The following is a 27043-nucleotide window of genomic DNA, read 5'->3' as shown; positions in this document are numbered from 1 at the left end:
CTCAGCACCACATAAGCAAAAAGAAAAAAGCCAGAAGTGGTGCTGTGGCTCAAGTGGTAGAGCGCTAGTCTTGAGCTGAAGAGCTGAGGGACAGCACCCAGGCCCAGAGTTCAGGCCTCACAACCGGACCCCCCCCCAAAAAAAAGGCAAAATACTCATACGTGCCTACTATATGTCAGTTTTTAAGTGCTTTACAAATATTAACTCATCCAATCATTATCAACTCCGTGAGGTGCTTTGTTTTGCCTTCATTTAAAATGTAAGTAATCTGAGGCTTAAAGAAGCTAGTAAGTATGCACTTCCAGGTTTTACAGCCAAAATGGCAAAACTGAGCATTCTAACTTGAGAAACCAGGCTTTCATCCATCTTTCTATGCTGTCTCTTCTTGTTGGTGAAATTCAGTCAAGTAAAGACAATAAATGAACATGTGTAAATGTTCTTATTATATTCATTATATCTAGGAAACCAGTCTACCTGGTTTTTGTTCATAATCATAGAACAAAGAAGGAAGATTTTGCTCTAATAGTCCAAATTAGAAATCTGGCCTATCACACACTTAAAATTATTATGTGAGATTATAGTAGTCACAGGGTCTAGAAACTTAACAGCAACTTAACTGAATACTCTCCAAACATCTTGTTCCTATTGAAATTAATAGCTTTCTATCAAGTAGGTAAATTATGTCTGATAAACTTAGGAATGCCTCACATATAGAAGAAAAGTTAATGTCTAATAATAAAACTAGTTGAATCAAAATACTCTCATAGCCAGGATATGGTAAAAAAAAAATAGTATGAGTTAATTCTTAGGAGGAATAGTATATCTAGTAAATAAAACACTTCTAAACTAGATTGACATAGTCAAGAACTCAGTATATCTGCCCCAGCACTCAAAATGAATATATAGTACTTTACAGTCTTAAGAAATTTCCTATAATTTTTTTATATTTCAATTTTCTTATCTGAAAAATTAAGAAATATGAGTAGTCTGTCCTTAAAATTGCTTCTAGGGCTATAGATGTTGTATCTCAATGGTAGAGAGCTTGCTTATCATGAACAAAGCCTTGAGTTCATTCTTTAATACCTCAAAAATAAAATAAATCATTTCTTACTAAATTTTGATTCTAAGAACATGTCTAAAAGGTTGGACAAAAAAAATTTCCAATCATACTTGAGTATTTTTCTTTGGGTACTTAAATGTCTATCACCCTAAGAGATGAGTCATTTGAGTGTACAGGAAGGAAAGCCCAGATAGTTAATATGCTGTCTGATCCTTCATATATCAGTATTGCTATTAACAATGGTAGAATTATGCATGACAGAAAATAAATCTCAAGGGTGAGAGCTGTTTTCTTAGAAAGCAAAAGTACCTAATGACACCCCTATCCTCATAAACCTAGACAAGAAAAAGTTATAGACAAAAAGACTGTGTTGTACCCAAGTAAAGATTCTTTAAAAGTAGTTCATTAAGTTGTTTTTAAATATCCATTGCCTTCTCTCTACTGAGTATCTCTGGAAACAGTAGGATAGTCCTAATTTTATTGTTGAGTTTATAAATTTGACTTCATAGTTAACTATCTTTTAAAACTTGAAAAGAAATCAAAAAAGATAATGTGTATCTATAAGAATTACATGGAACCAGTATTGCCTTATACAAAATAATCTTTGTTGTAATCTATTTATGTTCAAACTAGTCTGCCTCTACCATCTTAATAGTTCTTAAAGAAGAGTCAAGAATAAGTGACTGATAGAATGCAAGCTGTTTTTCAGCTTAAATCTGCTACTATAAGAGCTGACACTGAAAATATTATTTGAAACAGCACACTTTTTTAAATTAATGAATAAGTTACATTAAACTGGGTAGGTTTATTTGGAACTTCGCTGGATTTCTTAATCCTTGATCAATGATACCAGTGATGTCATTGTAGTAATAATAATACATGGAAAGTTCTTTGACTTCTCTCTCTACATCATCTGTTGTTCTTTCTTTCACCTCCTCTTCACTTAGCAGTGCTGCTGCAAAAGATGTGAGCAATTTAGCCTGCAGTGCTTCATTCCTCTACAGCCAGCCTCTCAGTCTGCCCCCTCCTTGTCATTTCCCTTGGAAAGTACAGAAAAGCTGTCAAGACAGACAGTATCCTGTCATCCTATTTTCTGCCTGCTCTCCTATCTCTGACTCCCCCATCATTTTTTTGCCACAGCACCCCCTCTCACCAAGACACACAAAGAACAAAAACATTTTGTGAAAATAGACTTATTGCATAATTCAAACATAATTGCATTCACTACAGGTATACTCCGTGCAGTGGTTAGGGAGGCTCTGCTTAATACAAGTCTATCATTTCCTCTCGCTAAAAGTCCTAGTGTAGTTACTAGATCTGACCATTCTTAAGTGCTACCAAGTCCCTGAACAGCTGCCAAGTTAAGTAATCCCAGCTCTGCTCTTTTCAAAAGAGTTGCCACTTTGCTGTGCATACTGACTACTTCCTATTAACTTTTATCTCTATTGTTCTCCGAATACCAAACAAGATATCCCAACAAAAAGGAGGGCAATCTGAAAAGGGAAGACCTAGAAGGCAGAGTATGTGGACAGTAGTTACCCACAAAATAAAATTGTAGATAAAAGGAAATGGAGTCAGGAAGAGAGTGAATAGCAAAAGTAATACAGTAACAATCACTAAACTTTACTTCAACACAAATGTCACAAATTCATTTAGACTTTTCTATTGTATTCACCCTCTGCAGCTATTCAGAACTCTATTCAGTGACCAAAGAATCTACTTCATCAGTTATATAGCAACTCTTACTGGTACAATAGCCATTGGCCACCAAATAACAATCTCAGATCTTTTTTAAAGTATGATCTTATTCATGAGTGCAGCCTATAATTTCTAGTAGTAGAAATGTATAAGAGGACAAATGAATTTAAGTTTCTAAAAAAAATCTTATGGAACTGTAATTTACACCCCTTACAATTCACCCATTTTAAGTACTCAGTTCAGATCCATTATGGTGGTATATATTTTGTAATCTCAGCACTCAGGAGGTAGAACAGAATTGAGAATTCAATGTCTACCCAGACAATATAATAAGATCCTATCTCTAAAAATATATAAGCTAAACTGAAATAACAAAGTGCTCAATTAGGATTTTTAGTATATTCACAAGATTATATAACAATCACTATAATGTAATTTTAAAACACTTTCATGCCACTAAAAGAAATCCATGCCTCCTAACATAGATCTCCATTTTCTCTCTAACCTTGTAGAGAGAAATAAATTAAGGAAGGCCTTAATTTATTTTTCTGTTTCTATGAATTTCCCTATGAATTTCCCTATCTTATATATAGCATCATATACTTTGTGGATCTTTGTGACTTTGTTTAACAATAGGTAATATGTTCATGGGTCATCTAAGTTACATATAGAGATAGATATCTCATTTCTTTTTATTGTGAAGTAGTAGTTCATTGTACAGAGATGTCACATTTATCAGTCATTAGTTGATAGACTTTTGAGTTGTTGTCATTTTCTGCTATTATAAATTATGCTTCTTTGAACATTGTTGTTCAAGATTTTATGTGGTCATAAAATATATATTCCCTTGAGTATAGAACTAGAATTGGAGTTGCTACATCATACAAATGAAATCTACTCTTTTTTAGTTCAGAATTACGATTATCTGATGCAAACATATTTTCTTTTAATCCAGATGTGGATGCCAACAGAGAGCTGCCACTGACACAGCCACCTTCAGCCCACTCATCTATCACCAGTGGAAGCTGCCCAGGTACTCCAGAAATGCGCAGGCGGCAAGAAGAGGCAATGCGAAGACTAGCCTCACAGGTATAATAGGATTTCCAAATTGGGGACATGCTAGTTCCATTTTAACACCAAGTCAAACACCAAGACCCTTGGGCAAAATGAACAAAAAGCATGTATTCATGACAGCATAAAGAAAAATTTCTCTCTTTTTCTCTTCTGCTGTTACTATGATAGAATAAGAATATTAGAATTGGAAATACTTAGAAATAAAATACTCCCATGAACAGGTAAAGAAATTGAGACTCAAAGAACTATATGGTTGCAGGGTACCAGTGGCTCACGCCTGTAATCCTTGCTACTCATGAGGCTGAGATCTGAAGACCACAGTTCAAAGCCAGCCCGGGCAGAAAAATTCTCATGACACTCTTACCTCCAATTAACTAAAAATCAGTAGTGGAGCTGTGGTTCAAAGTGGTAGAGCTCTAGCCTTGAACAAAAGAGATTACAGATAGCATCCAGGCCCTGGGTTCAAGGCCTATAACCTAGCAAAAAAAAAGAAAGAGCTACATGATTTATCAAAGATCACAATACAAATAATCAATAGTTGTTTTTTTTTTAAGCCAGGCATGTTGGTATATACCTGTAATACCAACACTCAAGGGACTGAAGTATGAGGATCAAAAGCTGAAAGATTAGAATATGTAACAAGACTGTCTCCAAAAAAGTTTTAATTGTCATTTCTAGCTTTTCATGATATTTTTATGTTTGATTGAGTTTGAAATTTATATTTTTCTCAAACTAACATGCACATTCATCTTTTTCCACAGAACAGATACCCTTTTCTCAGAGTAGCTTCTCTGATTTTTATATCCATTTTTCTAAATAATATTAATATGTTGCTGTAACTTTTCTCATCCATTTATACATTATCTCTGATTAATATAGTTGATAACAGTTAATCTTTTTAATTTTCCTCTACCATTACCTCGAAACATATATATCAGGAGCCTTTATTTAATCCCTATTAGCTGCCATGCAATTGTGTTTCACTTCCTCTGGAACAAGGGAAAATATTTCCTTTTTGAACATTTTGTTTTTCCTCAGATTTATGAAATATCTCATTTAAAAATTCACTCATTTTCCTTCAAGCTTTTGACTAAGTCATTTCTAACCATTTGTATAGTTTTATAAAATGCTTTTCATTGGTGCCACTTTTCATTTACATTTTTCCCCCTAGAGATTTCCACTCTAGAACTTTCCATGATGCTTAACTTGTGCTCTGGATACTCTTTTTTTTGTAAAAAATGTATATTAAAGAATCAGTTTCAAAGGAAAAAAATCTACATCATAGTCCAAAATATTGGCTCATTATTCTTCTCTTTATTTAAAGTTTATTTTCTTTTTTTTTATTGTGAAAATACTGTACAGAGGGGTTACAATTACATGGGCAAGATAATGAGTACACTTCTTATCAAGCATTGTAGCCTCCTCCTTTGTTTCCCCTTCCCATCCCTTCCCATCCTCCCCCTGCCCCCCCCACCTAATCCTCCCCACCCTCCCTCCCCACCCCACACCAAAGTTGTGAAGTTCATTTTTGACATAACAACTCGTACATCTCATTGTTGCAATGGGTCCACCTGTATCCCTATTTAAACAATTTGTTTTTCTGGATACTCTTAAGGCTTATCTTTTGCTTATAGTGAAAATTCCCATGTCATTTTTGTTCCTGATTCTGTCATTTTATCCCATTGGTAGAACACATCTTCTAGTAGCTTCCTAAGAAAGATACATATGTTTTTATGAGGCCGAAGATTTCTAAATGTATCTCAATGCTATATTCATATTGTACGGTTTACGTAATTTATCATTCTAGGCTAAAAGTTGTCTTCCCTCAGAATTCTGAAGGCATTGCTTCATTGTCTTGAGCTTCTAATGTTGTTATTAAAAATTGTCATACTGAAAAAAAATTGTCATACTGTTCTTACTAAAAACTCTTTATATATACCCTTTTCTCTATAGAAGTTTTTAGGATCTTCTTTTAATCACCATTACTCTTAGGTCTTTTTTGTTTCATTTATTATGTTAGTACAAAACAAATCCTGGATATATTCTTCAGTTCGATAAAATGCTGTTGTATTATTTATTAATGGTTTCCTTTCACTGTTTCTGCAACTTCTATTTAATCAAATGTTAGATTTCCTGTACTTGTGCTCTATAGTTTTCTTAATTTTTCTCCCTCATTTCCTATAATTTTACTCTTAGTTTGAGGATTTATTTTTTTACCTAGCTTTGATAGATTGCTTAAACATTATCTTACCATTTTACAAAGTATTTTGTGTTGATTATCATAACTTTAATTTCCAATAGCTCTTCTTCTGAAGTTTTCCCCTTTTTGTAGCATCTTGTTCTTGTTTTAAGCATATATTCGCATTCCCTTAATGGCTAGACCTTGAAAAACCGATACAAAGCTTATGTATGTTTAATTCAGTAAGATGACCCTTCCATTATTTAAAATACCCAGAAGTCAATGTCCATAAGTACTGTTCACATCCCCTAACAAAGAATACTCTCTTGCTTAGAGAATATATAGGCTAGATGCCAGCATTTTGGAATTGGGCAGGAAAGACCTGGATTTCAACATTCATTTTGCTGACTTTTATTGAAGACCCATGTTTTCAACCTTATACTGGTTTCCCTGCCTTCCTATGTTTGCTGTCCCTAATTAATTTTTTATTTCAAAATTAAATCCTCCAATATAGTTTTTCTTATTTGGTTTTTCTAGTAAATATAATTCTTTTTCCAGTGGGTGTTGGGAAGTGGCCAGTTGGCTAGGCAGACTGGGAGATGGAGATCTGAGGATCTAACTTCTCTTTTATAAACTTCATAGAAACTCAGTTTTCATCATTCTTCCTCTCCTTAATCTTCCTCAGTATCTGTTGTTTCTAATTTCTTTGCTTATCTTGTGTTACAAATCATTTGTAATATTGTCAAGTTCTACTTTCTTCAGAGATATCTAGTCTAGTAAGAGTCAGAAGCACATATTTCTTCCAACTACTTTGTTAATTATCCAGCATCACTTTCAGTTATTTACTTAGAATGTATTAAAGAACTGATAATCCAGAGCTGGAGATAAAACAGGAATCTTTGTGTTATTTAGCCTATGTTCTCATGGTAGGAGATCAATAAACAAATTAATATATAATGTATCAGATGGTAATAAGTGCTAAGACAATCAGTTAAGTCTCCCTACATCTTAGTCCTTCTCTCATCAAGAGAATCCCAAGATACTTGTTTTCTGTATTTGAAAAACACTGAGTATTGTAAGTATTAACATTAATACTTAACTTAATAGTTATATTGTTACAATTATATAATTACTAGAATATTAATGTTATTAAATATTATATGTGACCCTTTATCCCACTTAAGGAGTGGTTATGATGTAATCTCTTAAGCAAACTGTAAGTTAATCTTTTGTACATAGAGATTAGATTTTTTTTATATTAAATATTGCACAAAAACATCCTTTGGTTAAAATTTATGTCTGTGTCATTATTCAGAAGTTTTAAAATATTCTAAATTTAGGAAATTATTGATTTTGCACTTAGTTTAGAAATACAGTCTAATTTTATAATTATTTCCACTATAAGCAAAATATAAAACTATTTGCACCTGAAGATAGGACATGTTTAATTTTTCCCTTAGCATTTATGAAGAGGGAGGGAGGGAGAGAAAGAGGAATTATACCACATTTTGTAGTTCAGTTATCTAAGTTGTGCTATAGAAGTCGAAGCAAAATCATAACACAGCAATCTTGCTTCGTTCACCTCTAACAAAACAGCAAGAGGACACTAACTTTTAAATGAGCTTTTCAAACCAGTGGTTTTAGTTTTTGTTTTGTTGGTAAGAGAGTAATATACTCTGCAAGAGAGGGAGGGGAGAAGAAAGAGGAGAGAGAGGAGAAAGAAAGAGGAGGAGGAGAAAAGGAAGGAGAGAAGAAGTGAGAGAGGAAGGACAATTGTATTGTGTATGTGTATATATATATATATATATATATATATATATATATATATCTTAGAAGAGAAACTCAGCCTCATACATAACTAGGATGACAGATGTGTACCATTACTCCTAACTATTGGTTGAGAAGGAGCCTTACAACTTTTGCCCAAGCAGGCCTCAAACCATGATCCTTCTGATTTCAGCCTACTAAATAGCTTAAAGTGTAGGTATGAGCCACTGGTACCTTTTTAAATGCAAAAAGAATGATAGCAACTTCACAGTAATGAAAACATAACAAATCCTTAACTTGAACCAAGTAAACAAGGTCTGCCTCAATCATAATAGGATATGCCAACATCAATAACCCCATGATATACTACTATATTCCACTAAAAGTACTTAATACAATTTTTGTGGTGGTCTTACCAAAAAAAAAAATCACAGATCATCAGAAAATACCAGACAAACCTTAAACTAACTGATCAATATTTGAAAATATCTGAATTCTGAAAACTAACTACCAAAGATCTTTTACAGAGAAGAGGAGAGTAAGAACAAATTAAATGTCATACGAGGTTCTGGATAGAATTCTGGGCAGGAAAAAACATTATAGAAAAACTAAAGTTAGGGGCTGCAAAGGTGGATCAGTGGTAGAGCGCTTGCCTTGCATGCATGAGGCCCTGGGTTCGACTCCTCAGCACCACATAAGCAAAAAGAAAAAAGCAGGAAGTGGCGCTGTGGTTCAAGTGGCAGAGTGCTAGCCCTGAGCTGAAGAGCTGAGGGACAGTACCCAGGTCCAGAGTTCAGGCCCCACGACCAGACCTCCCCATCGCCCCCCCCAAAAAAAACACACACACGAAAAACTAAAGTTAGGAAAATGTGTTTAGGTATTATTATTGTGCCAATCTTAATTTACTGGTTTTGATCATTATGCTGTAGTTATATAAAATGCTAATAATTAGTAACTGGGTAAGGAATAAATGGAAACTCTGAACTACTTTTTTCTTTTTTGTTTTTTTGTGCCTGTCATAGGGCTTGAACTCAGGCCATGGGTGCTCTTCTTGAGCCTTTTTTTTCTACTTCTGGCTGTTTTGAATAGCTTATTGGTGAAAAGAGTCTCATGGACTTTCCTGCCCAGGTTGGCTTCAATCCTCAGTCCTCAGATCTCAGCCTCCTGAGTGGCTAGGATTACAGTCATGAATCACCAATGTCTGGCTTACTCTACTACTTTTGCAACATTTCCATAAGTCTAAAATTAGCTAAAAGTTAAAAGATAAATAAAAGTTCTATTGGAAAAGAAGAATAGGTTTCCAAACTGGAAAATTACTCAGACAGATCATAAGCCTGGGAGCTATTCTCAGCTTCTAGTTCCAGAGTAAAGATTAGAGTCAGAACTAAATGACAAGAGGAAGGGATAAGCCTCCAGGTCCCTACAAACTAAAACCAAAGATCAACCAAGCATTGAAAGGGTATGTTTTATAGGAAATCAGTCAGGCAGTAGAGAGTGATAGAAAAGGAGACATGACCTAAGAGTGTAAGTGCAGACTGGAAGGAAAGACAATTGCAACTTTGATTTTAAATGCTACAGGCCAGTCATTATGTAAGCTAGATTTTTCTGTTCAAATCAATTCCAGATATTTAAAACTTTCCCCTTTCAATGTGAGATCAGTTTAAGCCTGTCGCAGATATTCATTTAAAGTACGAAATGGTCTGTGCGGCAGTTTAACCCAAACCTGGAGGCTTTGCTGATAGGATTTATGACAAATTTTGTCATTTCTCAAATATAGTATTAAATCAAAAGATTTTATACACGTTTTTCTAACCTTCCATCTTCTTTCAGTTTTGAATACTATTTATTCTCTCACAGGAAAAACTTAAGATTTGCTTACTCTGTTCTTCCAAAGAATTAGCACAACTATGGCAATTATATTTTCTTTTTTTTTCTTTTTCTTTTTATTGTGAACATACTGTACAGAGGGGTTACAATTACATGGGCAAGATAATGAGTACATTTCTTATCAAGCATTGCAGCCTCCTCCTTTGTTTACCCTTCACATCCCTTCCCAGACTCCCCGGCAGTTATATTTTCTATCGAATTGTTTCAGTAAATATTGTAGAGGTCTAACATAAGGAAAACATGATAAAAAATAATGTGAGGAGGGCTGGGAAGGTGGCTCAGTGTTAGAGTGCTTGCCTTGTATGCATGATGCCCTGGGTTCAATTCCTCAGCACCACATAAGCAGAAAAAGCTGAAAGTGGTGCTGTGGCTCAAGTGGTAGAGCGCTAGCCTTGAGCTGAAGAGCTGAGGGACAGAGCCCAGGCCCAAAGTTCAGGCCCCACAACCATCAAAATTAATTAAGGAAAAGGTAGTTAAAAATGAAATGCATTCAGGGAAGAAGAATATTTAAGGAGTAAGAATACAGCAAGGAAAAAGGTTTTACTTGCTAATTTATGGAAATATACTAATTCTGGACCATTGCCAAGAAGTTGTGACAGTAGTGAGTGTAACTTCCTCAAAGTATAAGGAATGCCTCATCAGTTAGTCACGCAGCACTGGTACAAAAGGATACTGAAAAAAATACATATACTTCTAGGTTTGTTTCCTATTTTTACACAGGGGAATCATGGTAGATTGCATCAAGACAAACCTGGGGAATTATAATACGTGTTTGAAAATTTTATGTACATACATATTCTACATAGCTATTTTGAAATGTCTACTTAGTAACCAATTTGGGTGCCACATTGCAAATCTCAGGAAGATGAGTGGTTTTTCTACCCAAATTCTGTGAAGTAATTAAGACTTTATGTTTGGATAAATACTTTAAGGAGAAGCAGTCACAGAAAGCTCATTTTGAATATTGACCTTTGTTAAATGAAACCTCACTCAGCCAAGTACACATATGACTTTTAATGAATTCAGTAAAAGCATCCTTTTTCTAAAATTTCAGAATTTTTATCTTTAAAATGATGTGCCATTACTGTACGTAAAGGGCAGATTACAGCAGATTTTCTAAACTATGCTTGGCCTTAACCTGTGAAATCAATTGAAGTAAAATATAATGAAATTTCATATTGGTTCAGAGGTTTACTATATACTATTTTAATACATTTTTATTGTAAAAATACTGTACAGAGGGATTACAGTTACATGAGTAAGGTAATGAGTACATTTCCTGTTGAGCATTGATGCCTCCTCCTTTGTTTTTCCCCTACCATCCCTTCCTTCTCCACCTCCCCAACTACTCAACCCTCCAGAATCCCCCACCCCTGCCCAAGTTGTAAAGTTCGTTTTTAACATAGTATCTTGTACATCTCATTGTTGCAGTGGGTCAACCTGTATCCCTATTTAAACATTTTGTTTTTTTCCTTCCCCTCTCCAAATTAGAAAAATGTATATACAAGATGCAGGGCACCAAAATCAAAAACAGTGAAAACAGGGGTTATACCGTGGGGGAGGAACATACCAAAGAAACAAAAAAAAATCACAAAGTACGTTATAAATACATTAAAAACAATAGCATAAAGGAAAAAAAATTGTATCCCTATTGTGGTGTTCATTTCACTTAACATCATCTTATATGGTCATATATACATAGCTTTTGGACCTTTTAGTATAAGTTTAGGACAAGCAGAAAAGGTCAAAAGTTATATACATACTATATACTTTTTATCAAGTGGAAACATATATATATATATATATGTATATATATGGACAAAACTAATGATCCTCAGTGTTCAGTGAAAGTACAGATCAATTACTGGTAAAGTTTCTCTTTGGGTTTCTTATATTATCTTTAAGGTAGATAATGAAGCAATGATTGATCTAGTCAAAGAAAAGAATGGAGATTTTTAGTTGTTTTTTAAAAAATGGCATTTCTAGCATATGTTAAAAAGGTAGGATGACCATATTAGTGGGGTATTTTCAAAGCAGGACTCTTGAACAGGTGACTGTTGTCTAAGACCTTACAAAAAAAACTGAGTCTCATTAATAAACCCATGGCTAACATTGGGACAGGTCTGTTTCCTATAGGTACAAAGCTAGTAGCTAAAAAAAAGTAAACTTCCATGTTGGTGATGATGAGTGAGAAGGGGGAGGAGTATAGAGATGATGTGATGATGATAATGGTGATATCAACTGATACTGGTGCTGAATCTCTCCTGCTAATGTCATATTTTCTATGTATTCTCATCATTTTTCTGAGTAGTAATGAACCAGAAAAGTAGTATAGCTGAGCATATTGATTCATGACTATAAGCTCAGCATTCAGGAGGCTGAATTAGAAGTAAGGTCCAGGATAGCATTGACTACAGCAAGAACCTGTTTCAGAAAAAAATTAAAAATATTAAATAAATATTACATAAGTTATTTTTCAGATAGGGTGTCATGTTTTTTGTCTAGGGATAGCCTACACAAACACGTTTATAGGTGCTCATATATGTATATTGTGTATTTGAGATAGAGATATTCAAGGCAAAGAGAACAACTAGAAGACAGGAGATAAGGAATAAACTTTGTGTATATTCAAAGATGAAATCATTGCCTAAAACTCTAGGTTCTTGCCAGACAGTCCAAACCCTAAATGTTATTAAGATTCATGAATTTAAATTCTTTAAGCTTTTCCTTCTTTCATCTAATTCTGGTACTTGCTCTTTGTGAAGGGTCTCGGAAAATATGTGATCATTTTTTTAACTTACTATGTCTTTATAAGACTTCATTTATAACACAGCTGTGGTTTAAAAACACCAGTGGAAATGAAACATGTATTTGTTGAGACTAACATGCTCTTTCTCCAATTATTTTATTCCTATTACTTTGTTACAAGATAAGACTCTCATGTATAGTAGTACTCTGTGCTGAATAAATTTTAGCATTTTCACATTGTACAATAATGTACATCTTCACTTTCAATATTGCTTCCTATTGTAGTTCAGAAAGAGAATATGTATATAACATATATATAAACAAATATTGTATCTAACTTCTGATCTTACATAAATCAGATAGTTGTACTAGCAGCTTTAATTTTACTTGAAATGGTTGAGGAAATGGAGAAGCAAAAGATATTGTTAGAAAATTATTGCAAAATGACCACATCTATTGTGTATGCTGATAAGCCCGCCTTATCTTTCTTTTTTAGGTGGTTGCCTATCATTATTGCCAAGCAGATAATGCCTACACCTGCCTAGTCCCAGAATTTGTCCACAATGTTGCTGCTTTGCTCTGCCGCTCACCTCAACTGACTGCTTATCGGGAGCAACTTCTACGAGAGCCTCATCTGCAGAGCATGCTGAGCCTTCGGTCCTGTGTTCAAGACCCCATGGCCTCCTTCCGAAGAGGAGTCCTGGAGCCCCTGGAGAATCTCCACAAAGGTACAGATGAGCTCCAAAGAAAATGAAAAGAGCCCCAGTCACCTGGATTGTGCTTTAGAAATAATTTTTTTCACATAGCCAGAACTAAAAGCTGATGTCAGTTCACAGATACTGTTAACAGATAAATGATTTTACTTGTAAGAAGTGTAGTGATGTGTACTTAAAATCTCAACACCTAGAAACTGGACAGAAGGATTGCTTGAGTCCAGAGTTTGAGGCCAGCCTAGGCAGCAGAGCAAAATACATTTTTAACTTGAAAACAAACAGATTTCTTCACCAGCTGCTCCTTCCTCCTTTATGAAAATTCTCATTTTGATATCCAAGGGTAATTCCTTATCTTTTTTTTTCTTTCTGCTATGAGGATTTACACTCAAGACCTGTGTTTGCTAGGCAAGTGCTCTTCCACTTGGGCCATATTCTGAGTCCTTTTTATTATTTAAGTTGTTTTTAGACTGGGTCTCAGGGTTTTTTTGTCCAGGACAAAGCCTCAGTGTCCTGTCCTCCTACTAACGGATGTTAGTAGCTAGATTACAAATGTAGGCCATCACACCTACCTTGTAAGTTTAGATGAGGTCTTTTGCCCAGGTTGGCCGCAAACTGAGATCCTCCCATTTTCATCTCCCATACAGTTGGAATTTGGGTTGTCAGCCTGACTCCTCACACCTGGCTCCTTTTTCTTATACTAAAGATAAAAGAGCCTCCAGTCTTCTCTGTGGAGTTCAAGTATATTGTAGCTCCAATCAGGTGTTGCAGTTTTTTTTGTTTGTTTTTGTTTTTTGGGTCCGGTCGTGAGGCCTGAACTCTGGGCCTGGGTGCTGTCCCTCAGCTCTTCAGCTCAAGGCTAGCGCCTTGAGCTTGAGCTTGAGCTACAGCGCCACTTCCGGCTTTTTTTCTTTTTGCTTATATGGTGATGAGGAATCAATCGAACCCAGGGCCTCATGCACGCAAGGCAAGCGTTCTACCACTGAGCCACCTTCCCAGCCCCAGGTGTTGCAGTTTCTGTAGTTAGAAACTCCCTAGTTTTTGTGTAGTATTTTTGTATTACCCCATCAGTTGATGTAAACCACTTGTGATTGGAAAGCACTATATTGATGGTAGAAATCACTTAATTATTTCCCTTCAAGGCAACTTAAAAGGCATAAGGCAGCTGGGTACCAGTGGCTCACATCTGTAATCTTAGCTACTCAGGAGGCTGAGATCTGAGTATCAGCGTTCGAAGCCAGCCCCAGTATAAAAGTACTTGTGAGACTCTTTGTCTCCAGTTAACCACTCAAAAACAGGAAGTGGTGCTTTGGTTCAAGTGGCAGGGGGCTAACCTTGAGCACAAAGAAGCTCAGCGACAGTGCCCAGGCCCTGAGTTCAAGCTCCACAACTGACGAAAAAACAAAAAAAAAAAACCTAAGGATATTTTATGCTACATAAATTGTATTAGGAAATCTATTTTTTAAAAGCTAAAGAATTGGAATATGTTTCCCACTCATATTCAAGCCTTTTCCTCCTCTTTCCTCTTCAGCTCTAGTGTTAGTTGTGGCCTAAGTCCAGCCAACTCCTTCATAAATCTATTTTCCCTATGCTCTTTTTTTAATTAATTAATTAATTAATTATTGTCATGGGGCTTGAACTCAGGGTCTGAGTTCTTTCACTTAAGGCTAGTGCTCTACCACTTTGAGCAACAGCTTCACTTCCAATTTTCTGGTGGTTAATTGAAGATAAGAAGTCTCCTAGACTTTCCTGCCAGGGCTGGCTTCAAACTGCAGTCCTCAGATCTGAGCCTCCTGAGTAGCTAGTATTACAGACGTGAGCCATTGGCTCCTGGTTTCCCTATGCTCTTAATATTGTTTCTATCCTAGAAGCCAAAAATAAGGATTTCAGTAATCACAGAATTCCAAAACAATATTGTTCATTCAAAACAAAACAAAATCAGTGTTAGGGCTACAGGTATGGTTGAAGTGGTTGTGTAGCTTCCTAACAAACAAAGCTCTGAGTTCAAACTCCAGTACCACCACCAAAAAAAAGGAAATTAAGTGTTTATATTTTCTAATCTCCTGGCTATCATATTCATTTATTTCAACTTTGATATTTTTATATTTTTCTTTCTTCTCAACTGTAATGACTCTGTCTTGACTTTTACTACCGATTACCTCTTCCATACACTAGAATTTTCCAAACTTTGGGATTTCTCCACATATATTTTTAAGCACACATTCTCTCAATCTTTTAAATCCTGTTAATCTGCTTAATAATACTTTTCACATATATTTGTCTCAAATTTGTTTATACCATTATTACCCCAAGAACTGTTCAGCTTCTCATAACATACTACTCCTTCCTGGTCTTCCCTGGTTCTTTGGTTTAATTCTTCTTTCACATTATAACACACATTAAAAATTATATAAACTTTAAGTTATATAAATTCAAAATTATATAATATATAATATACTATATTATGTATTATCTCTTATATAAAATTATATATACAAATTTAAATTATATAACTTAAAATATATATAAATTTGTATAGGTTGCTGGGATAAAAGTTTATAATTTCTCCTGGCTGGAGTGCCAAAAAGTTGGATTTTTTAATAAGTTTTTTATTGTGAAAATACTGTACAGAGGGGTTACAATTACATGAGCAAGTTAATGAGTACATTTCTTATCAAACATTGTTGCCTCCTCCTTTGTTTTTCCCCTACCATTCCTTCCCTCCCATCTCCACAACTACACCTCCCCCTAAATTGTAAAGTTTGTCTTCGACATAGCATCTTGTACATCTCATTGTTGCAATGGGTCAAGGGTTGGACTTTTTTTTAACTTGGTCTTACTATGTTGCCCGAGCTGATCTCAAATTCCTAGGATCATGTGATCCTCTCACTCTAGTCTCTCAAATAGCTTTAACTAGACTAAGAGATTCATTTTGAAGTCTACTTCTAACTTATTCATGGTATACCTTGTAGGAAAGTTCTGATTCAGTCTCTCCAGTCTTCCAGATTTTATGTATTGGTTCCAGATAAAGCTGTATTAAAGTATTGTTCTAATCACTTAACTTCCTAATTTTGAAATCAGTGATTCTCTGTTGTCTACTAAGTTAACTCAGATCCTTAATCAAGGTGCTTAAACCAATCTGCTTTACAACTTTATTACTCATTTTATCCTTATGATCCTGCATTTATATGTAAATCTAAGTATTCAATAGTCCTTAAACATTCCCTACATTTTCCTGCCTCTATATATTTACTCACTGTTTCCCCATCTTTTTTTTTTTTTGCCAGTCCTGGGGCTTGAACTCAGGACCTGGGCACTGTCCCTGAGTTCTTTTGCTCAAGGCTAGCACTCTACCACTTGAGCCACAAGGCCACTTTAGGATTTTTTCTGTGTATGTTGTACTGAGGAATCAAACCCAGGGCTTCATGCATGCTAGACAAGCACTCTACCACTAAGCCATATTCCCAGCCCTCCCCATCTTAATATGCATTTTCCTCAGATCTGTGTCTTTCATAATTGTACCCAGCTTTCAAGGATCAGCTTCAATGCTACCTTATTTTCTGAATCTCAGTTGTAGAATTTAACACATTGTTATATATGTATAAGAATTTAGGATTTTATTATTGTATTTGAATGGCAAATTCTAAACCTTATTAAGATTTCTTCTCTTAAATAGAGAAACCTTATTTACCAAATGAAATTTGCAGTAAGTGTTTTCATTGTTTTATATTGGTACCATTAGGAAAGTCTTTATTATTCTGAATCCTACAAAAAATAATAGTATTCTTAGGTATGCATGCCATTTTCACTTCTTAACAGATGAAATATTTGTTGACATCTCATTCATAGATGACTTGTAAGTAATTCCTTCAAAGGAGAAGAATCAAAAGAAAAAGGGAAAAAAGACAAGATTTAAAAGAATGTCACTGTCTTGACTAGGGGGACTAATAACCACTTTCAAAAATAAAAAAGGATTGATACAGTTACTCATGATTTGTGATAGCTTTCTTAAGAAGAAACCAGGTGAAGTTAAAAGAGATACATTTGAAGGGTGAAGACAGTGGTGTGCTATGAACTTTTAGTAGATGAAGGAGGATGAAGGCTGATGTTAACCTTTACCAGCTTCTAATGTGAAAATATTCCCAACCTAGCCAGTTTCAAGTTACCAGTTATTTACAAACTAACTCAAAAGTGTGGCAGGGCCAGGTACCAGTGGCTCACACCTGTAATCCTAGCTACTCAGCAGGCTGAGATCGGAGAATCACAGTTCAAAGCCAGCCAGCCAGGAGACTCTTATCTCCAATTAACCACTCAAAAACCAGAAGTGGAGTTGTGGCACAAAGTGGTAGGGCACTAACCTTAAATGAAAGAACTCAGGGATAGAAACCAGTCCCTGAGTTCAAGCCCCACAACCAACAACAACAACAATAATAATAATAATTCATAATAATATAATGGCAATGAGTTTCTTGAACTAGGACTCGACTCTAGCACATCATTGGGTGGGATAGGGACTGATACTTAGCAATTAGAAAATGCAATTAGAAAATTTCTCTATAGAAATTAGAGACAATAGCCAGGTACCAGTGTCTCATGCCTGCAATCCTAGCTATTCAGGAGGCTGAGATCTGAGGATCCCAGTTCTGCCAGCCAGGGCAGAAAAACCCAAGAGACTACTATGTCTAATAAACCACTCAGAAAACCAGAAGTGGTGCTGTGGCTCAAGTGGTAGCCTTGAGCTGAAGGGCTGAGGGACAGCGCCCAGGCCCAGAGTTCAAACATGACTGACAAAAAAATTAGAAAAAGAAATTAACGATAATTATGCATGAGAGCCCTCAAATCCAAGAACATGATAGCCCCTAGTTTTTTGGGGTAAATTCCAGTTAGTCCCATTTTAGTGATCATTATAAAAAGATTGAACTGGAAGCCATAGTTGGCTTCTTTTCTTGAGACATTGCCACATGAAAATAATAGTAAAAACTCTTCATAATTTGAGATGTTAAAGTTAATTCCTTCATAGAAAGCTTGTGTTTTAAGAAGGGAAAATATAAAAGTTTATTAACCATTACAAAATATTTGTGCTATGTGTTGAACTGTAAAACCAAAATGACATGAATAATTTGATTGCTTTTGACTCTTAAAGGTAAAAAGAACTAATGTTATACAGAAGTTCTCAAACCTCCTTATTTTGAACCCAACTTCATTTCCTTCTCAGTGAAACCAGTTTTTTGTCAAACATACAAGAACTTCTTACCTTCCTTATGCTTCCTCTCTTCCAAACCTTTTAAGTCCTACTAAATACTAATAACTTATTTGTATAATTCATTTATATTAAAAATGTTCATTTAGTCTGGGGATTTTTAGTCTAAATTGTTGAAGGTTGTTCAAGAACTGATAAGCATTTGCTAAGAGTGGAAGACTAAAATCCATTTAGATTCCTTCTTCAGCCTAGCCTCAAGATAAACTAAACATTATTCAATTGAGGATCTGTAGAGTCCAGGAGGGAACTGGATACAAACAGCTGATATGTCTCTTCCAATGACTCCTCCTCTTGGAAGATGCCCAGTATATATTCACATCTAGTACTATATACTACTTTTGACTACAAGTTCCAACTATTTCTGAGACATTCCCCCAAAATAGATACTATTCCCTTTGTTGCTATCTAATAAAGAAAAGAAATGCATTTTATTTAGATTTCAATGTGTCAGGAAAAAATGAATTTCTTTTGGTTTGGGGTTTTGTTTTGCTGTAGGCTTTGAGTTTGGGTTGGGGGGGTTGTTTTTTATTTGTTTGGTTTTTTTTGTTTGTTTGTTTGTTTTTTTTTTGCAGTACTTGGCTTGAACTCCGGGCATTGGGCGTGGCATGCTGGTACTCTACCACTTGAGCCAACTGAAAAAATTAGTTTCTGTGTGCCAGTTCTCACAACACTAGTTCTCTCTCACTGTGGATAAAATGGGGATTCTAAAAATGATGATATATGTACTCATGTATATGACAAAAGCTTCCCTCTTTAGTGGGGAAAAAAGCAAACTAAGTCAGTAAATGAATTATTATGAAGTTTCATGTCTTAATAATAAGCTGTGTACTCTGAGTATTTAAGGCCTAATGAGAAACCTTTTTAAATGCTTTTTTCAAGATATATACGTGATCAAAGACCTGGTAAGAACCCACTGTCTACTTGGTAATCATAAAGTAATTTGGTTCTTTCTGTCACAGAGAGAAAAATCCCAGATGAAGATTTCATCATTTTAATTGATGGATTAAATGAAGCAGAATTTCACAAACCGGATTATGGGGATACAATTGTATCATTTCTGAGTAAAATGATAGGAAAATTTCCTTCTTGGCTCAAACTAATTGTAACAGTTAGGACAAGTTTACAGGTATGTGTACGTTTGCCTTTGAACTGTAAGCTATTTGCCTTAGAAAAGACATAAACTGAAAACATTCTAACAGTGTCTGTAACAATGACTGAACCTTTACTCTATCCTAGAGCATTAGCAGGAATAAGCCCCTAAAAGTCTAAGAGATCTGATCTAGAAAAGCATTCTTTGTATATATGTTTCTCAAATTCCTATTCCTATTGTTCTAGATAAAGTTTGGTAAAATGTTCCTCAAAATAGCATGAAAAAGCTAGATGGTATGTGCTGTAATCTTAGCACTTAGGAAACAAAAACAAGAGAATTGTGAGTTCAAAGCCAGTCTGAACTACATAGAAAACCCCTATCTTTAAAAAGAAAAAAAAAAAGAATATGAAAAGAAATTCTGCTTTCTAGATCTGAAGACAGTTGTGCAAAGAAAATTCTAAGCAATTTTGACTTTCACTTTACGTTTTCTTAAGTAATTTAATGTTGTGGAAAAATCCACTTCAGACTATGAGTGAGAGATTTTTCTGGCTCTTCCTTCTGCTTTTACCTGGACAATTTTTCTGTACAGTGAAGGTAGACTTGCTTTTGAATATGCCCTCTTCAAATAATAATGACAGAACTAAGTCTTTAGATTACATTTATTGCAACTAGGAAATTAAGGTCTTGGTTTGTTTTGTCTTTTTAATTATTTCCCCTGCTTGCTCACTGATCACTTAATGGCCCAGAAGGAGGATCAGGAATATAGGACTGCACCTATAAAAAATATATGGGATAAAGATAAATGATTCCCCTTCCTGTCATTCTCATTTTAACTGCATTGGTATCTCCCATTCTTGATATGGTCCCATGTGGTTTACAGCAGTGCTCTCAATCTCTTTTTTAGTTTGATGCAACCCACTTGTGATAATTGCTAATATATGGGAAAGTCTTGCAGAAAGTCACTTTGTTTTCCTTCTCCTAAGCTTTTGTGTTATCCCTATGTGTTGACCAATTGGGTTTATTACCTTCTGTGACCAAAAACTCTATTTCTAACTCTACCATTCCCTTACAGATATTATTAATCTTAAAGTAATTTGAATTAAAGAATACAGATCAACATAAATGCATCCTATAAAAACTCTGTAACCTATCAATATTGGCCAGCATCTTAATTATCCAAGATAAAGGATAAAAAGAAGAAACCTCTGTGAATACAATCGATTTTTTTTCTTTTGACAGAGGGTCTCATTATGTAGACCAGGCTGGCCTCAGCTTTCAAGTGCTGGGATTATAGGCATATGCTACACTACCCAGCTACAATCTCTGACTATTTTTTTACCAAATGTATACTCGGGCACTATTTTCCTCATATATTTTCATACAATATCGTACATTTGCAGAAGAAATTTTCAGTATGTCTGAGTAAGGCAGATAACTTAATTTTTTTATCTTTGCCAAAGAACAGAAAAAACTCTGTGCATATTCATCTATAAAGTCCAAATTTCAGTGTCTTCATGGATAGAAACTTGCAGTAACTTTTCAGTTACTTCATTTACTTCAATCAAGAATTTTCAAATTTTATTTGCTTTACAAAGTCATATTTTTCATTATTTCCACAGACATTTGAGTATGTCAGACACAGTTCTAGAGGCTGGAAATTCAAGTGAACAGGATACACAGTCCCAGCCTTCATTAAGTTTATATTCTAGTAAAGAGCAAAAAAAATAAATAAAACATTAATTATATACTGAAATTATAAGTAGTATTAAGTATTCTGAAGATCTCTGCTGGCTCTCTGTATAATAAAATATAGAAAATCAATATTAAAAGCAGATATACATGTGAAAAGTGATGGTGTCTTAGTCTAGAGTGATAATGATGTACACCATTGTGAACTGGTATTCATATTTGGAATATATTGTGAAGAAAAGTCAAAAGGACTTGATGAGGCAAGTGTGGTGATACGTACCTGTAATCTCAGCACTGAGGAAGCTAAGGCAAGAGAATCATAAGTTTGAGGCCAACCTGGGCTACATATTGAGAACTTGTCTCAGAAAACAAAACATTTTTTAAAAAAGAAAGACTGATGGTGGACTAAATATGGACATAATAAGAGAAAGAGAGTCAAGAATAAATCCTGGGATTTGGATGAGCACATAAGCAACTGCTGTCTTGAGGAAAAGATCACAGGTATCACTGATGATTTGGTGGTAGGGTCACTAGTAATGCCATTTCTTGACATGTGAAAGGTTTTGTGGTCTGGAACAGAATCCACTAGTTCATATTATCTCTGAAACATCCAGGTAAAACAGTTGAATTGACAGATATAAGTGGGAATTCAGGGAAAATAACCTGGCACCATAAAGTTAGGTATCACCTACATATGGGTAGGTATTTAGATCCTGAGCCTAAATAAACTATTTCAGCATATAAAGAGTGCCTACAAAAGCCAAAAGCTGGAAAGTTGAGCCCTCAGTGGGCTAGGAAATGAGAGAATCCAGAAGAGGCAGGCAGTCTGCTGAGAGGAACATGCAATGGACTCAAACTTTTTTTTTTTTTGGGTCCGGTCGTGGGGCCTGAACTCTGGGCCTGGGCACTGTCCCTCAGCTCTTCAGCTCAAGGCTAGCGCTCTACCACTTGAGCCACAGCGCCACTTCCAGCTTTTTTTTTTCTTTTTGCGTATGTGGTGCTGAGGAATCAAACCCAGGGCCTTGAGCATGCAAGGCAAGTGCTCTACCACTGAGCCACCTTCCCAGCCCGGACGCAAACTTTTGCAGTGACTTAATACAAACTTGCAGAAAGGTATAGTCAGCTGTGTCACATTAATAAAAGATTGAAGAAAATGAAAACTGAAAGTGATTATTAGATTTGGCAAAGTTAGAATTATTAATACTCTTGAGAAGAACCATTTTAGTGAAGTGGTAGTACTGAAGTCTGGTTAGAAAGCAGGAAGAGTCAGAGATACTGATGGCTCATGCCTGTAATCTTAGCTACTCAGGAAGCTAAGATCTGAAGATAGCAGTTCAAAGCCAGCCTGAGCAGAGAAGTCCATGAGATTCTTATTGCCAGTTTACTACCAAAATAATCCATACATAGAGCTGTCACTCAAGTGATAGAGTATTAGCCTTGAGCAAAAAGAAAGAAAAACAAAACTCAGAGACAGCCCCCAGAACCAGCAGAGAGAGAAAGGAAGAGAGGGAGGGAGGACGGAAGAACGGAAGGAAGGAAGGAAGGAAAATAGGAGGGGACAATAGCAGAGAGAGAAAACTTTCTGTAATGTTAATAGACAAGAGAACAGAATTAGAGTAGTAGCTGCAATGAATATGGTAGTGTGTATGTGATCTGCTAAAAAGAAGATACAGAAGAGAGAATGAGTACTAACAGGAGCAAAGTCTTTAAGTAGATTTGAAAGAAATGGAATCTTAGTGCGTAAGAGTCACCTTATTTCCCTCCCCCAATATAATTTCCAAGCAGGTGATGAAAGTACCAAGCTTTTAGCTCAGGCAATTCCAGAAGGCCTGATAAATGTAGTCAATCATTTTAGTAGAAGGGTTAGAAAGGCACATTTTGTTTCATTTTTTTAAATTAAAATCCATGTTTTACATGGCATTCTTTGAAACTTTATACGTTTCTCTTACCGAATTGTACTTCGGCATCATGCCATGACTTGCACTGAGAAAAATTATGACCATTGATTTTTGTAGCACTTCATTTTCTATTTGTTTTAGGAGGGTTGTTTAGAATACTAACCATAAAATCACTCCTAGAGTACCCATTCAAAGACCCCTAAAAAATAACCTTTAAAAAAAATCTCAATATCAGGAAAATTAGTGTTCTTTCTATGCAACTAATTTGTTTTAACCTATGGATACTAATACTAGATCTTCTTTTCTTTGGCCACTCAAAAGTTTAGAGTAAATTTGTGGACCTAATAGTTTATCACAAGAGTTAGGGGAAACTGAAGGTCTTTCTGTCTTTCTCTCTCTCTTCATCTGTTTTAGGAAATTACCAAGTTGCTGCCTTTCCATAGGATATTTTTGGATCGACTAGAAGAGAATGAAGCCATAGACCAGGACCTGCAGGCTTACATCTTGCACCGGATACACAGCAGCTCAGAGATCCAGAATAACATTTCACTTAATGGCAAAATGGACAATACTACATTTGGCAAACTCAGTTCTCATCTCAAGACTCTCAGTCAAGGGTCCTATCTATACCTGAAACTCACATTTGACCTCATAGAGAAAGGTTATCTAGTATTAAAGAGTTCTAGCTACAAAGTAGTTCCTGTTTCACTCTCAGAGGTTTATTTACTCCAATGCAATATGAAGTTCCCAACCCAGTCTTCCTTTGACCGGGTGATGCCTCTCCTGAATGTGGCAGTGGCCTCTCTCCACCCACTGACTGATGAGCATATCTTTCAGGCCATCAATGCTGGTAGCATTGAGGGCACACTAGAATGGGAAGATTTTCAACAGAGAATGGAGAACCTATCTATGTTCCTAATCAAGCGCAGAGACATGACTCGTATGTTTGTTCATCCTTCTTTTCGAGAATGGCTTATCTGGAGAGAAGAAGGAGAGAAAACCAAATTTCTCTGTGATCCCAGGTAAGATATACATCTGTGATAAGCAGTTTTGAGCCTATTTTCTAATTCTTGCATGGAGCATGGGCATTAGAAGTAGTGAGAAATATTCTTCATTGAACACTTCCCTAAGAGGAGACATCATCTCTTTTTCTTTTCCATCAAGGCTGTGATGAGGTTTTAATACTGTGTTTTCTCACAGTGTTATTTCCTGAAGACTCAACATCTGCATAAACATTTAGAGTACAGCCCTACACTAAATTTTCACTGGCTCCACCAAAGACCATCGGCTCTAATTAGCCACTTAACAGATTTCAACAGTATTTTTCAGATATGCAAAGAAGTATTAGCATATTGTTTATCTCTGACGTAGAGAAGAATTATTTTATAAATTATTATATCCATTTGAAAGATAGAACTTTAAACTCAGAAATAAGCTGTTGTTTTTAGATAATGTACCATTATCCTCATTTGGATATAAATACCTTTGATTACTGAATCATTTGACCAAACTCACAAATTTAATAGAAAAGAAAGGGAGGAAAAACTAAAATAAAGATGACAAACATATGGCACACACTACTGCCTCTCCATCTTATATCTATGACAGATAACATTCATTTGTACCATACCTCTTTCCTGGTGAGCTTGACCCATGTTGAGAATCTTTCTCAGTTCAACAAACCAGATTAGATATGAAAAAACTTCCCATTCTATTGGGTGGAACATAAATTCCATCATCCTAGTAGGTGATGTTTTCTATTCCTTTACATTTATTTTTTTCATTCTTTTAATACAGTATATGTTTTCAAAAGTAAGTCTATTACTATTTCTAGGAAACAAGGAAGGCACCAATAGAGCTGGGAAATACAGAATTTATTCTGGCTCAGAAAGAAGAATAGGCTATATTTGTCTATACCTCACACTGATTCAAGACTAAAACTCTGATGATGCTGAGGTTTTATTACTTCTATGACCATATTCTTTACCAGGCCTTATGAGAGATGACTCAGTTTGAGGGCATGCTACCCAGCTACTTCATTCTTATTCATTAAAAAAAGTCGCTCCTGAGTAATTACTCAGGAGGCTGAGATCTGCGGATTGTGGTTCAAAGTCAGCCCTTTCATGGCAGGAAAGGCTAGGAGACTCTTATTTCCAACTGACTACCTCAAAACCAGAAGTGGAGCTGTGGCTCAAGTGGTAGAGTGCTAGCCTTGAGCAAAAGAGCTCAGAAACAGCTCCCAGGCCCTGAGTTCAAGCCCCATAGCCCACAAAAAAAAAAAGGAAACAAAGAAAAGTAGCTCCAGATTCTGATAGTAATTAATCCAGACAGTAGATTTTGCATTATTTCCTCTCAGAGAGACTTAATAAAGAAACATGCTGCAGTGGAAAGAAGAGAAAATGTTGTGCTGAATTATGTGGATATAAATCCTGAATCTTCTTGAAACTGTGACTTTTAGAAAAAGAATGTGTCTTATCTACATAAAAGTAATAATGAGGCTTTCTTCCTAGAGTATAATACCTAGAACAGTACAGCGTAAAAAGGAAGTATTCAGGGTATATACTCTTCAATGTTTTTTCCTTACCTGCCTTAGTTAAAAATGTATCTTTAACAAAATCCTGTGACTGACTAGAGAGGCAGCAACATTCTTCAGCTATTAGCATTTTGAGGCACAAGATTAAAAAGAAAAACTCAGTTTTAGATGAATTTTATGGACTTCTCAAAACAATTTTATTATAAGGCACACACACACACACACACACACACACACATTTTGTACATTCTAAGACCTCTAGTGGCTTTCCAAAACTATAAATAGGATCAAACTCTATTGCCATCATTTTTCTTATTCATGACTGTGATAAATTTTAATTTGGAAATTAGGTAGAGTTGAAAAATGAAAAAACAAAAGTAAAAACAAGCATAACAATATACTATAATTAAAGTTATATAACCATTACCTTTCAAAATATCTGTTGTACTTTTTATGTTTTTAAGGAACACCTTAAAGCTTCTCTTTGGGGTATCTAGACTCTCAACATTACTGTTCTTTGTTGAGTAAAATAAATGTTACTCAGCCAAGCACTGCAATACCACAACCATCAATCTGATAAATGAGAGGGCTACCAAGTGATTAATAGTGGGTAGTATATACAACATAGATTCACTGGACAAAAGAATAATTCAAGTCCCAGGCAGAATAATTAACCCTACATAATTAAAACCGTGGAAAACAAAACTTTAGATAGGGAAGAATTACTGTATATCTCACTAATACCACTTCTAATGCTTAATGCATAGACTTGGCAACTACATGCCTAAGAAAAGGATTAATTTAGAACTACCTAATAAACATGTTGAAATCAATTCCCAGATAAACCCTTGCTAGCTGATTTGCTCTTGCATTGTTGCCCATGTCAGTGGATTGAAAGAAAGCTGAAGTCCAATAGAAAGTAACCACACTACCACTGAATTAGCAGTAATATCCTTACAAAAGATGAAATCCTTGGGAGCACACAAAGGAAAACATAGATTTTTTTTGGGGGGGGTCTATGGGGCTTGAACTCTGAGCCTGGGTGCTATCCCTCAGCTCTTCAGCTCAAGGCAAGCGCTCTACCACTTGAGCTACAGCGCCACTTCCGGTTTTCTGGTGGTTTTTTGGAGACAGGAGTCTCACAGTCTTTCCTGCCTGGGCTGGCTTTGAACCCTGATCCTCAGATATCAGCCTCCTGAGTAGCTAGGATTACAGGCGTGAGCCACCAGTGCCCAGCTAAAAACATAGATTTGTATGGACATACATAACTGTATAGACTTGCATCCTCAACATTGCTTATTAACTAAGAACACTGCAGCAACAGGTTTGGAGCACTGACAAAAGAAAAGTAAACAATTTCAAATAGTCTGTTCCCTGGTGATTGAACAGCACAGCTACATATTTGACTTAACAACAAAAAGTAAAATGTATAATCTGGAGTTATCAAAAA

General features: G+C 35.5%; 1 protein-coding gene across 1 annotated transcript in view; it reads left to right on the top strand.

The window, feature by feature from the left end:
* The window catches only part of Tanc2 (tetratricopeptide repeat, ankyrin repeat and coiled-coil containing 2), a 278406-nt gene that overhangs the window by 181809 nt on the left and 69554 nt on the right, over positions 1 to 27043 (top strand). Inside the window, exons 9-12 of the mRNA XM_013033239.1 lie at positions 3714 to 3847; positions 12910 to 13141; positions 19343 to 19509; positions 23475 to 24082. Coding sequence (XP_012888693.1) covers positions 3714 to 3847; positions 12910 to 13141; positions 19343 to 19509; positions 23475 to 24082 — 1141 coding nt within the window. The remainder of the gene's footprint in view (positions 1 to 3713; positions 3848 to 12909; positions 13142 to 19342; positions 19510 to 23474; positions 24083 to 27043) is intronic.

The sequence above is a fragment of the Dipodomys ordii genome, unplaced genomic scaffold (genome assembly GCF_000151885.1).
Source record: "Dipodomys ordii isolate 6190 unplaced genomic scaffold, Dord_2.0 Scaffold165, whole genome shotgun sequence".
NCBI lineage: Eukaryota > Metazoa > Chordata > Mammalia > Rodentia > Heteromyidae > Dipodomys > Dipodomys ordii.
The sequence above is the reverse complement of the archived record's forward strand: the minus strand, read 5'-3'. Positions and strand labels throughout refer to the sequence as shown.